This window comes from Salvia miltiorrhiza, chromosome 2, assembly GCF_028751815.1.
Source record: "Salvia miltiorrhiza cultivar Shanhuang (shh) chromosome 2, IMPLAD_Smil_shh, whole genome shotgun sequence".
NCBI lineage: Eukaryota > Viridiplantae > Streptophyta > Magnoliopsida > Lamiales > Lamiaceae > Salvia > Salvia miltiorrhiza.
In genome coordinates, this window is record NC_080388.1 from 39,921,499 (window position 1) to 39,935,435 (window position 13,937).

Here is a 13,937-nt window from a genome sequence, read left to right on the forward strand (position 1 = left end):
TATTGTTCAACATACAAAGACAGTATTTAGGGGTTTCATATAGTTCATATTTTTGTTCAGTGCCATTATCTGAAATTCGGTACCTAATAGAAAGGATCCCCCACCCACCGTGGGTTATCGTTACTATTAGGCACCGAAACATATATACAAGCCAAAAAATACCTAACGAGCAAATCTTAACCTAATCAACATTCGGATTATCCCTACCGGTCACGAACAACTCGGCACAAACAGACTTCCGGTACAAACCCATGTTAGCACCAGCAAGCAAAGTCACATCGGAACCAGAAATTAGGCATTGAAGGAATTTCAATGCATATAATCCGCAATCATGGTTGTTCTTCTGCTGGGGGCAATTCTCAACAAGCTCCAAGTCTCATTTTTCCTTATGCGGTGTTTGGATGTGTCTTTTCTCCAAAACACCATACATCACACACAAGATGGGAATGTTTATACGCACATGTTCAAATTGACGCTTGACAGCATGCGTACCGGACATCGAATCAAAAACGCGCACCGTTTGCTGTTCGAAATCTAGTTGGTACGCGACCCAATGTTTATTGTCGATGTTTGCCACGCCTGCAACAACAGAGGCTTCCCACCATGGGGCACCTCCTAGTGTAGGCCAATTTCCTTGGACATAGGGTCTTACCGAGGACTCCAAACCTTGTTTATTGTCGGGTAACGCAAGACTTTGCTGCAATACCAGGGGAAAAAAACCATGGATCATTTAAGTACTAAGATGTTGTCATCTGCATATGCTCATAACAGTATAAAAAGGCTCGAATGCTTACCCAACCAATTTGCTGAATCAAAGAAACCCTCGGCAATATCGGCGTACATGTCATCTTAGAGTGCCAAACCATTAAATTAATATACGCATCAATATGCTGAAAAATAGAAGATAAGCACAAGTTACTGGAAAGCAAGTATCTGTTATACATACTAATCGAACAAACATACATCTGTCTCAAACCATCCACTCCTCGAAAATATCACTTTGAACCAACTAGCTTTTTTTAAATTAGAACCGATTAGATTAACCGCTTGTCCTCTGCAAATTATGTATTCCAAAAATAAAATTAGTTGGAAAAGACAACATATGTAGAATTTGAAATCATTAAAGAAATAGCATCTTAAGAATGAATTATACCCTGATTTTACATCGTTGGCTTTCTTCCATTGCTCAAATTCTTTCAGCATTGCTTTGGTTGCAACCCTAAGCGGGTAGGGCTTGGTTTGACTCTGCAAATATGGCACTCTCGTAAGCGTTGGCACATTCTGGTCAAGGATATTTCTTGTCGCACCCGTGGTTTGTGCTTTTGATGGGGACGCTGTGGGTTGTTCACAAGGCACACCAGCCCTCGTCTTAGTAGGAAATCGTCTCTTAAACACAATTGGGGCTTCGTCCTCTTCACTGCACCCGCCTGGAGCCTTGGCCGGCAGATGCCCGCTTTCTGCTCCCAATGTGCCGGCCTCAATAACTTGTGTAGCATATTTCTCCACTCGTAATCCTGCGACGACGTCGTTAACAACATTTTCCTGATTTTCCGAGACCTTAACTTCAAGATTGCGAGCAATTGCTGCATTTGCGTCAACCTCTGTATCTTCGTCATTTTCTAATTCCTCGACCTCGATATTTGCTTCAGCCCGTGCATCCAACAACACATTTGCCTCATTGCCGGCATTTGGCAATACCGGGGCCTCTTTATCGCCATCTACATCTGCCTCACCCTCCGTAGTTGCATCCGGGCCTGCACTTGCGCCCACGTAATTATTTCCACTGCCCTCCAGATTTGCTTCCACCTCTGTGCTTGCTTCCACCTTAGCGTGTTCGTCCACATGTGGAACTTGTTCCATCGCAACATTGTTTTCAGGTTGTTCACCCAACACAACCGAATGATCAACTTCGTCATGGTTTTTGGCTTCTTCGACTTGGACCTGATTGTCCTCGTCATCATGACCGACCTCCAGGTCCATATTATCAACATTTCGTGCGGACGATGTTGATTTTGCTTTTGGTGGGCTTGAATTGGGTAGTTCAGGAGCCACACTCCGTGTCACGTTGAGCGGAGAAGTTTTTCGCTCATTACATGCTTGTTTTGCTTGCTTAATCCGAACGCGTCTCTTAAAAACGCGTGGCCATTTGTGGTCTTTGTGCGCTTTGTGCTCTTCAGTGTCAATGACCACTGACTTGCCAGCCGCCTGCCCACTAGCTTCTTCCAATGGCCGGTGCTGGATAAGTCCTACAGCTTTTGCTTCCACTCCCAAAATAGGAGTTTCAATGGCCGGATGATGAACAATAAGTTCAGCATCTTTCATGTGTTCATCCGCCTCGATCATAGGTTCGACAGCCGAGCTTGCATCCAGATATGCATTTTGCTCCATCTCAGCAGTTCCGTCAACCACGTTATTGACATCGCCCTCAACATTTGCATCCACAACTATCCTTGGCTGGACCGCCGAGCTTGAATCCAGATATGCATTTTGAACCGGCTGAACAATATCTTGTGGGTGTTTATCCAACACACCAACATTAGCTGCTTTCATCTGCAAGAGGGCTTCCTCTTCATCGAATTGTTTGTCCTCGCCTTGATGGGAGACGGCCTGCGCCGTGAAATCTTCCTGTTCCTCGTCTTTATCATATTCATCATCTTTATCGTCTTCGTCACTATCATGATAAACAATAACAGTCGTTTTAAGCCTTTTTTCCACCCTCAAGTAAGCCTCATTGAATGCAGTCAACAGCTCTTCATTGTCTTTCGGCGGTGTGTCAAAATCAACAACATTTGTTTCAAGCCTGGACAATGACCTCTGGAGCAGCCTCATGCAAGCCAACTGAGCTTGCATTACATCCTTCATCTATAGAACAAGTAAATTACGTTAGGACAATATTACGTTTCAAAAAAGAATGAAGCAATAATGTATATGCGCATCGAAGGGACTGACTGATTCACAACAACATTGCTCATGATCGGGCGATGCATCATCATGGTGTTCATCTTTCCGCAGTCTTGAAGATCTTCTTTGCTGCTGTTTAGGTTGCTGACTGGATTCCCCGGGAACAACATGCGGCAGACGCGGCTTCTTCCTACTGCCAGACTTAGCCACATCATGAAGGTTCGTATTCCTCGTGCTCTTCCTCTTCCTATTGGAGCCCTCATTCACTGACTGAACATGCTCCAACAATTGTTCAACACGAAATGTGCATACAACAGCCGGATCGATGCCACCTTCACCTATAAGTGACCTCTCAAGTTGATCAAACACCATCGGATGCTGCACGTAGTTTTTAAACAAACAAATCTCTCTTAATTGTTATGTTATGTTGTTAAAAAAGAGCATAAACAACATCAAATACATAAATTACTTACAACTTCATTTTCAAACTCGGGTTTGAAATATTCACTGACAACATCGAATGCGTAGAACATATCTGTGGACCATCGCAACAATCGTGGATGCACATTTTCAGCATCGGCAGCCCGTTTGGCACACGAGTTCCCAATTTTGAGATAAACTTCATACAAAAAAACTTGGACAGCAAATGTGCACCCACATGCGTCGAAGGCACACTTAGCATCTTCAACAATTTTCTGATCGATAAAGCGCTTTGCATTATGGGTCACAGTCACCAAAAAATGGTAGCTGACGAGCCCCCACGGGTACCGGTTGAACAATTCCATGTTGTCAACAAGATGCAAATATTGTACTTCTATTCTTTTGTGAGTTTTATGCCGCACCAAAAGAATACCGTACAAAACAATAAGCAGGGCTAACTTCAAGCAAACATCTCCTCCCCCCTCATGGATAGTAGCGTAATGATCAAACTTGTTTATAATATCAGCCAAATAGAGTGTTTGCTCACCACCAAATAAATTCTGATGAAATTCAGAAGTCCGAGGAGGTTTAGTCCAGTCGGAAAATTTCAAACCAGTTATGAGAAAATATTCCACAGGCCCTAGCTCAACAAGCTTATTGTTCACCTTAAAAGCAAGCTTACGATGTTGTAGACTATCCCGTTCAATATTACTATATAAAATATATAGTAACTGGCCTTGAAATTGCATCGGTTTCATTTGCAAAAACTGACCAAAGCAGGAGCGAAGAAATAATTCCCGATTGTTAGCATTTAATCGTTTCTTAATTAATTCAATATAAATATATTGGCAACGCCCGGTAACGGAAGCACTATAACCTACATAAAAACAAGTGATTCATGTTCACATGAAAATCATCGAGAAACTATATATCACTGGTAATCAAAAATTAAATATGCAAGCGCAGTTACCATATCTACATAACATAATAAATCATATCGGCAGAGGAAAATCGGCAAATAAAACTAAATCGGCAAATAAAACCAAATCGGCAAATAGGCCATGGAAAAATAAATTAGCCAGAACCAAAACTTCAAACAACAAAACATAACAAAATAAATAAAACAATAGCAGCTGGAAAAAATCACAATCGCAAATTACAAAATTAAATAAACCTAATTCACTGCCGTCCTTCGTCTTCTTCTTCTGAGTTTTAGCCTTTCCCTTTCTCATTGTATCACTGCCAAAATGTTTTCGAAATAAAACATTTGAATTAAACAAAGTCGAAAACTTGAAAGTGTCAAATTTAGGAAGAGTTGTTGTTCTTACCACGCTTAAGAACAGCAACCCACACCGCGTTTCAGAGAAATTAAATTAGCTACCCGGAGGGCTGAGGGTGTTGACTACGAGAAACACCGAGCGACTACAAAATCGGAACAGCGCGAGAGAGAGAGAGAGAGAGGATGAAGAAGAGAAACAAGAAAAAAGCGGGAAAATGGAACAGCAAATGGAAAGACAGCTATTTGAGGGGGGGAACTGTTCATATTTAGAACCGCTATAAACAAAACTGCAACTCTGGAAAAAACCGGTGTTAGTAAGTTTTATGTTTAAAGATACAACCGTTTGATTTAAATTTTTTGTCAACCAAATATATTATTTTTCAAACTTAATTAAAATTAGGCAATAAATATGTGCTGCCGAACTATGCACTGCCGAAATAAATACTGACTGCCAAAGTTTTTTGCCGAACTAAGAAAATGTTTGCCAAAATACAAATTTATTGCCGAATATTATGTTTTTGCCGAATATTATGTTTTTGCCGAATTAATAGTTGTTTTTTACAACTATTAATAAAATTATATATTTGCATTTACATATGCTTTTGCCGATCAAAAACAATCTTTGCCATGCATACGAAATATGGGTACTGATATTATTTGCCGAAACCATGGACAAATTTTCAAATTTATTCAATAAAATCTGCCAACCTCAATTTCATTTAATACATATATATCTAAAACTATTATTATCTACAACTATGAATTAAAAAATATATTTTAATTCATAGTATAGGTTTGCCTTGTCAAATTTGCCGAAACAAAATATATGACATTCCTTCACAAAGTACATACACAATAGTGTGGCCTAAATGTTTTGAGTTCCACAAGCCCAAAATATGGATACAAAATACCAAAAACTAACTGATGCCGAAGTATTAACCTAACCAACATTTTACTTTCGACGTCCAGCCATATACAACTCGGCACAAATAGACTTTCGGTACCGCCCCATGTCAAGCCCAGCAAGCTCACTAATATCAGTGGAAGATATAATGCACTGAACAAATTTCAATGCAAATATCCCACAATCATGATTGTTTACCTGCTGTGGGCAATTCGGCACAAGGTCCAGACTCCATTTTGCCTTGTATGGTGGTGGGATATTTTTGTGCTTGAAGACCTCACACATGTCACAGACGATTGGTAGGTTTTTGAGCACATTTTCGAACTGCCGCTCCACTGGATATGCACCGCGCATTGAATCAAATACACGAACCGTTTGGCCTTCGAAATCTAGTTGATACGCAACCCAATGTTGGTTGTCGATGTTCCCTACGCCGACAACAGCAGATGCTTGCCACCATGGCGTACCACTGAACCAAGGCCGAGAGCCTTCCACGTAGGGCCTCACCTTCTTATCCAAGCATTGACGAATGTCGGCCTCGCATAAACTTTGCTGCAAAACACAAAAGAATGGCCAAATAGAACATATTATAATGCTTTGGGATAATTAAATACATGCATATTTCAATTATAGAAATGGACCTAAACTTACCCAACAAAATTGCTCAATAACAGCAATCATCGGGAACACCGAGCTAGCTCCTTTAGTCGAATGCCAAATCATTAAATTCATGTATGCATCAAGTTGCTGAAAAGTTAAAACATAATGAAACATTACGTAATAGAACAAAAACAATATTTTGATGCCGAAAGTAAACAAACTTACATCACCATGGCACCATCCCCTCCTAGAATACATCTCTTTGAACCAATGAGCTGGCCTATCTCCATCACCAACAATCTTAACCTCATCGCCCCTGCTAATGATGAATAATGAAATTATAATATAAGAAATTCACATCTATCACAGTATTTTGTATTCAAACCAAACTTGCAACCTAAAAAAATTATATTACCCTGCTCTTCCTTGATTCTCTAGCTTCCATTGCTCAAATTCCTCTATCAGTTGATTGGAAGCACACCTCAAAGGGTAAGGTGCACTAGTATCCAGCAAATCCGGCAAAGGCGGCATTTGCTTCCCACGACGTTTTCGGCTGGGAGCCGTCAAGGTAGCCTCAGAGGGGCTGAGCTTGCCTTGTTCACGCGACACACTCCGCGTAATCTTCAGTGGTGAAGTTAGAGCAGAGGTTCTTTCTTTTCTTTCTTAACAGGAAGTAGCCTCGTAAATGGAAGTGGCATTTTCTCTGGTTCCGATTCACTGGCCGTAAGGTTTGCACCCTTCTGCCCACTTCCTTGTCCACCCTCGCCGCCCTTGTTAACTACTTCAACTTCTGTCTCCAGCCCTAAAACCGGAGCATCGCTTGGCACAATCTGAACAATATTTTCACTATTTTTGGATGCTTCCACGGCCATGATCAGAGGATCATTCTCCAATTCACCAAGATCGCCCAAATTTTTGAGGACGGACTCAACAATACCTTCAGGGTTTACCGCCACCTCAACATCGAAAATGCGATTCACTTGTGCACTTGCATCAAGCTCTGCAACTGCCGCTAACTCGGAATTTGGTTCTACCACAGAAGATGACGACCCCTTCGCATCTTTCTCCACTCTGGCAGCTGCCTTTAACATGTCCCCTGCCTCCACGTCGGGGTCTGCGATCACGTCCCCTGCCTCCACCTCGGGGTCCCCTGCCTCGAACTCGCCGGCTGGCTCGACTTCGACCTCGGTGACCACCTCGGTATCTGCCGAAACCTTGACACCTAAATCCACCTCCACGATTTCATCAAGCTCTGCAGATTTTTCAAGTTTTTAATTTGCCATAACACCTTCTTCTTGCTCATTTTGCTGGCCCGCATGCTCTATCGCATCTTCAACTTCCGCATCCTCGTCCTCTAATCTGTCACCTTCATCATCTACACCGTCTGCATCATTGTCACTGTCAAGAAGAACACTCTTACCAATTTTTTTTTGCACACGCTCGAAAGCCTCATCAAATGCAGCACGCAGCTCTTCATTTTGTTTCGCCATCGTCTCACCATCAACAACCTTGCTCTCTAACCTTACCAAGGACCCCTGGATGAGCTTCAGACATGACAACTGCGCGAGCATAATATCCTTCATCTATTGCTCAAATAAATTAGAGAAGAGAATATTAGTTTTCTCAGAGGATAAAACAATAGCGTATATACATGCACACGAGACTTACTGATTCACAACAGCATTGCCCATGAACGGGCGCTGCATCTTCATCTTTATGTAACCGCGAAGACCTTCTCCTCTTCTCAGTTGCCGGCTGCTCACAGCCTACTTCTGTCTGCTTCTTTTTGGGAGTACTAGTACTCGCGCCATCATGAGCCTTCCGATGCTTTTTGGGAGCACTAGTACTCGCGCCATCGCCAGCCGTCCGCTGCTTTTTGGGAGCACTAGTACTCGCGCCATCGCCAGCCTTCCGCTTCTTCCACTTGGGCTCGGGATCCAACAAATGAACATGATGCAACAGCTTATCGATAGCAATAGGGCTTCCAACAGCCGTATCGAATCCAATGTGTTCTATGAGTCGCATCTCAAACTCATCAAATACAATCGGCCGCTGCACATAGTTTTAAAAACAATTACATTTTCAGTATGTGTGTTGGTCCAAATAAAAAAAAATTAAATACTTGTAATAGAATAGTAACTTACAATCTCATTTTCAAATTCGGGTTTGAAGTATTCCATAAGCACATCAAGCTTGTAGAAACTTTCTGTAGACCATCGCAACATGCGCGGATGCAAAGATTCGGCACTTTCTACCCTTGTGGCACACATCTCGCCAAGTTTTTTATACACTTCATATAAAAAAACTTGCAAAACGATTGTGCATCCACATGCATCGAAGGCGGGTGACTGGTTGTTGGCTAGTTTATCATCAACTATCAGCCTCGCATTGTGCGAAACTGTCACCAAAAACTGATAGCTAACAAGTCCCCAGGGATAAAGGTTGAATTTGGCCAGATCATCAACTAGATGAATGTATTCAATTTCTATGCGCTTATGTGTTTTATGCCTCGGCAAGAGCAGACCGTACAAAACAAGCAGAAGAGCTAATTTCAAGCAATTCTCACTAGCCCCTCCACTACTCGTTGCATGATGGTCAAATTTTTTAACAATGTCATCTAAATAAAGCACTTGATCACCACCAAATACATCATGATGAAAATCAGATCGTGTGGGCGGTGCAGACCAATCGGAAAACCTCAAACCACTTATAGCTAAGTACTCAGGTGGGCCTAATTCAACAACCTTATTATTAAACCTAAAACCAAGCTTCCTACGCTCTAAACTATTCTTATCAATATTCCTATACAATATAAACATTAATTGCCCCTGAAATTGCAGACTTTTTAACTGCAAAAAATGGCCGAAGCAAGAAGCACGAAACAATTCAAGATTCGCAGCATTTAACCCGTCCCTAATCAATTGCAAATAACTCGTATCACATCGGCCTGATACAAAGGCACGAGCATCTACAGACAGACAAACAAGTGATTCATTTTTAAATGAAAATCAGTTAACCAGAACCAACGCAAGATCAAAAAAATTAAAACAATATACAAACCACCACCACAACCAACTACATATATAAACAAAACAACCAAAACGTAAAAAAAAATACCCGAAGAACTAGCATCCTTCTTCTTCTTGTTCTGCCTTTTTTGCTTTGCCATAGTATAACTGAAAATGGGGATTCAAAAATTAAGCCATATTTACACCACCAAACGATATATGAAAATGAAGACCGATTCACCATACGAAACGAAGACCGACCTCCAAACGAGGAACCGATTGTATTTCAAGATTCACTGTCAGGCCGAAACGAAGACCGACCTCCAAACGAGGAACCGATTTACAACAAGCTTCACTGTCAGGAAGATAAAAATCGAAATAAGAGAGGCAGAAGAAAATGGAGAAGAAGAGAAAAAGAAGCGGGAAAATAATAATGGCTAAAATGAAACAAAACGCCTTTTAAAGAGACATTTTCGAATAACAGCTGCCGAACTAAAATCATGTCAGCCAAGCATTTAAATTGGCTTGCCGAATAAGCGCTGCCGAAATAATGGAAAATAATTAAATTTATTCAATAAAATATGCGGACCTGAATTTCATCTAATAGATATATATCTAAAATTAATATTTTCCACAACTATAAGTTAAAATATATATTTTCATTTGCCGATACCAAAAAAAAAGGCACTCCGACCTCTGAGAAAAAAATCGCTCGTACTGTATTTAAAATATAAATTATAGTATGAAATAAAATGCTTTTTTTAACTGAATTAAATTTCGGCAAAAATTATGACATGCCGAAGTAAATATAGCCTGCCAAACCTGATTGCCGAACTTATTAACATTTGCCAAAATAAAAAATGTGTTGCCGAATATTAAATGCCAAACCGTATAACATAATTAAAGAAACTGATATTTATTCTAAAGGAACAAATTTTAGAAAAAAAAATAAATTCAAAATAAATGATTTTTTTTTAAATTACTTCTAGTTTGTATTTATTTAACTTCTTAAACTAACTATAAAAATTATTATTTTGCCTAACTATAAGTTTAATATATATTAAATTTTTCAAATACGTTTGCCGAACAAAAATAATATCTGTCAACCATAACACATGTGTTGCCGATCAAAAATAATGAGTTAAATTATATATTTGTATTCAAATATACTTTTGTTTTGCCGATCAAAAATAATCTTTGCCAAGCATACAAAATGGGTGCCGAGATTAATTGCCGATAACATGGAAAATAATGAAATTTATTCAATAAAATATGCCGACCTCAATTTCATCTAATAAATATCTATCTAAAATTAATATTTTCTACAACTATGAGTTAAATTATATATTTGCAAATTCAATTTTCTTGTATTTATTAAAAATTAAATAAATTTATTGAAATTCAATACATGGCTTGCCAAACTAAATTAAACTTACAAATTAAATATCTATCGGAACAAAATTAAAAATACAAATTATTTTAAGTAAAATAAATTTATTGAAATTCAATTTTCTTGTATTTATTTCACATGATAAACTTACTCAGAAAAGTAATATTTACAGAATTATAAGTTTAATATATATATATATATATATATATATATATATATATATAAATTTAAAAATATGTTTGCCGAACTAAATTAATGTCTGCCAAGCATAATACATGGCTTGCCAAATAGTGATTGCCGAAAATATGGAAACTCGTGCTAGGAATTACCACAGAGCATTGATCAAAGAAAATATAATATATATATATATATATATGTATGTATGTAGATTCTTTTAAAATAAAAGAAATTTATTCAATTTCAATTTGCTTTTATCTATTTCACATAATAAACATAGTTCGAAAATTAATATTTTCAATAATTATAAGTTTAATTATATATTAAAATTTTAAAATATGTTTGCCAAAGTAAATTAATATTTGCCGAGCATTTAAATTGGCTTGCCGAATTTACTTGCCGAAACTCATCGAAATGCGTGATTGGAATGACAACTGAACCTAGATCAGACCAACTTTGAAAAATGGGGTTACTACAAATGATTACTTAAACGGAAGTTAACATCGTTATGTTTAATTTGGCTTTAAATTTATTCAAAGCCATAAAGTTAACCTTTACACGTGTCGCACATCCGATCTAGGAGTGCCGGCGACCCTGGTGTAGGGTAGAATTTACCCTCTCTCCTCACTGGATATTACTCACTAATCACTAAAAACGTACATCAAATCATCCCTAATAATGATAACACGACTTTATGTCATACTAACATAAAATTTCACATACTCTTCTTTACAAAAACAAAACAATTATATTTATGATTTCAATCATCTTAAGTAGACAAATAGTCTGATACCAAATTTTATAAAATAATACTACCTCCGTCCCCAAAATAAGTTCCTCTTTGGGGACGGCACGGGTTTTAAGGAAAAATAGTAAAGTGTATTGATAGTGGAGAAAAATATATTATAATTAGTATTGGGAGTGTTGAAAAAGTGAAAAAGTGTTATAATTAGTCTTGGGAGTGGTGAAAAAGTGAAAATTAAGAATAAATAAAGTATTATTAATGGTGGGGTAGTTGTCCAAAAATAGAAAGAAAAAAAGAGAAAATTTTTTGGGGGACGTCATAAAAAGAAAAAAGAGGAACATACTTGAGGGACGGAGGGAGTATATAATTCAAAAACTATCATGAAAACACAAACTCCCACACAAATTATCTTTTGATTCAAAGATGTAGTTATCTGTTTTACGCAAATGGAGTAATACTCACTCTATTGCTTTATCTAAAAGTCGTCGTTTATCCGTTTCTCTTTCCTATTTTACCAGATTTCGTCTTTCCTCAGAGAAAATATAGGCTTTATCTTCAACATTATATTCATATTAAAATCATTTTGGATAAGAATGGCCACCTACGTATGTCCTTCCTATATATTACCCCATCTTCCAACCAACTCAAACATTCATTATCCATTCCTACGTTTATCCTACCTGCTGATTTCAAGATTCGCTTTTTTAGTGAGAGAAAATGTTGGGTGTATTCAAGAATGGTGTGGTGAACCCCCCACAGGAGTTGTATAGCCCAGCTTCAACCATGGCTTCCAAGAGCCCAGAGGAGACTTTGAAGGATTTCTTAGCTTCAAATCCCAGCAATGGCTTCTCCCTTGAGTTTTCAGACAAGGGTTTCTTGGCATATGCCTCACCTCAACGCCAGCTCATGTCTCAGCAAAGGTAATACTTAAACTCTGTTTCACTTTGTCTAAAAAGGTGGCAGAAATTGGTGATCACATAATACAAAGTTCTCAGCTTGAATAGGAGACTAGCATTTTCTTCCCTTTCCCTTTTTGTTTTATGTAGATCATCATTTAATTCAAGTGTCAGTTTAAAGATTAACAAAATCCAAGCTTTGAAATGATAGTTAATTAAAATGGGAGGGAAAGAAGATGCAAAATTATGGACAGATACTCACTAGTTTTGAAGTTGGATTTAGTTTTCTTCTTATTGTCAGTATGGTGCATAAATAGTGCATTGGTGTACAAGGTCTGATAATCCAAGATTTGGAGTTTTGCAGGCTGTTTTGCAGTTTGAATGATGTGTACTGCATTTTCCTTGGGAGTTTGAACAATTTGTGCACACTGAACAAGCAATATGGGCTGTCAAAGATTAGCAATGAGGCCATGTTTGTTATTGAGGCCTACTGCACTCTAAGGGACAGGGGCCCCATACCGGCCCACCGGGTTCTCAAGGACCTCGAGGGCGATTTCGGGTTCGTGATCTATGACCACAAGGCTGGAGTTGTGTTTGCTGCCAATGTGAGTGAAATCCAGTCATGTTAGTTTGTCTGATTATGTTATGAGGCTGAGGTGATGAAGCAAATTTGTTTGCAGGGTGGTGATAAGTCAGTGAACCTTTTCTGGGGCATAGCTGGTGATGGGTGTGTGATGATCTCAGACAATGTAGATGTTGTGAAAGCAAGCTGTGGAAAATCATATGCTCCATTCCCAGCAGGGTGTATGTACCACAGTGAGAGAGGGTTGATGAGCTTTGAGCACCCAATGAAGAAGATGAAAGCAATGCCTAGAGTTGATAGTGAGGGAGCATTGTGTGGTGCTTACTTTGCAGTTGATGCCTATTCTAAGGTTAACCCCACCATGCCTAGAGTTGGGAGTGAAGCTAACTGGGCCACCTGGGGCTGATCACCCTGGTCCGACACTTACTAACCGAGCCTAAACGAACTTTCTTGATTTGCTTTATTTTTCATTATTTATTGCCATGCTTTCTTCTTCTTCTTCCTTAACTTGGTAGTAGTATGTAGTATGTAAACGTGATCTGAGCTGAGGAGCTTCGACTTTGTAATGAAACTAGTTGTTTGGTTGTAATGTGCTTTCTCTTTCCACTTCATTTTTAATTGGAAACACTTCAAAAATTACAAATATTGGAGTATTATACATGACTCAAATCAAAATTGCTAATCCAAGTGTAGCTCTAAAGACGAGAGAGGAGAGGTGTAGAAGGTGAAAACTGAAGAAATGGAATATCATTGACCACCAATAAAAACATTATACTATTGCTGCACAATGTATAATAAAAACTTCCCAAATGAAATCAAGTTACTAGATTCAAACCGTACAATAATAATGGTCTAGATTGTTGCATAAATGGTCATGGTTCTTAAAAAATCTCATAGATCGAATTCTTTTTGTTTGAGTGGAGTATTACTGTGAGTAAAGTTGTGAGGAATTCTTAAAAAATCTCATAGATCGAATTCTTTTTGTTTGAGTGGGGTATTAATGTGAGTAAAGTTTTGAGGAATTCTTTTTGTTT

At 38.6% G+C, this 13,937-nt stretch overlaps 3 protein-coding genes across 3 annotated transcripts; 1 reads left to right on the forward strand and 2 right to left on the reverse strand.

Moving 5' to 3' along the window:
- Positions 1 to 5,343: 5,343 nt before the first annotated feature.
- On the reverse strand, positions 5,344 to 6,743 carry LOC131011195 (uncharacterized). The gene is made up of 4 exons (XM_057938990.1): positions 6,520 to 6,743; positions 6,330 to 6,420; positions 6,156 to 6,251; positions 5,344 to 6,056 (listed from the first exon to the last, which is right to left on the reverse strand). Exons 1-4 carry the CDS (start codon positions 6,633 to 6,635, stop codon positions 5,553 to 5,555), a joined length of 807 nt encoding a protein of 268 aa, XP_057794973.1. The 5' UTR covers positions 6,636 to 6,743; the 3' UTR covers positions 5,344 to 5,552.
- Positions 6,744 to 6,754: 11 nt separating this feature from the next.
- On the reverse strand, positions 6,755 to 8,150 carry LOC131011196 (uncharacterized). The gene is made up of 2 exons (XM_057938991.1): positions 7,773 to 8,150; positions 6,755 to 7,687 (listed from the first exon to the last, which is right to left on the reverse strand). The coding sequence occupies exons 1-2, from the start codon at positions 8,127 to 8,129 to the stop codon at positions 7,376 to 7,378; spliced, it is 669 nt and encodes a 222-aa protein (XP_057794974.1). The 5' UTR covers positions 8,130 to 8,150; the 3' UTR covers positions 6,755 to 7,375.
- A 3,685-nt stretch (positions 8,151 to 11,835) lies between these two features.
- LOC131007767 (stem-specific protein TSJT1-like) lies at positions 11,836 to 13,546 on the forward strand. Its single transcript, XM_057934687.1, has 3 exons — positions 11,836 to 12,344; positions 12,685 to 12,925; positions 13,001 to 13,546. The coding sequence occupies exons 1-3, from the start codon at positions 12,142 to 12,144 to the stop codon at positions 13,307 to 13,309; spliced, it is 753 nt and encodes a 250-aa protein (XP_057790670.1). The 5' UTR covers positions 11,836 to 12,141; the 3' UTR covers positions 13,310 to 13,546.
- The last annotated feature ends 391 nt before the right edge of the window (positions 13,547 to 13,937 follow it).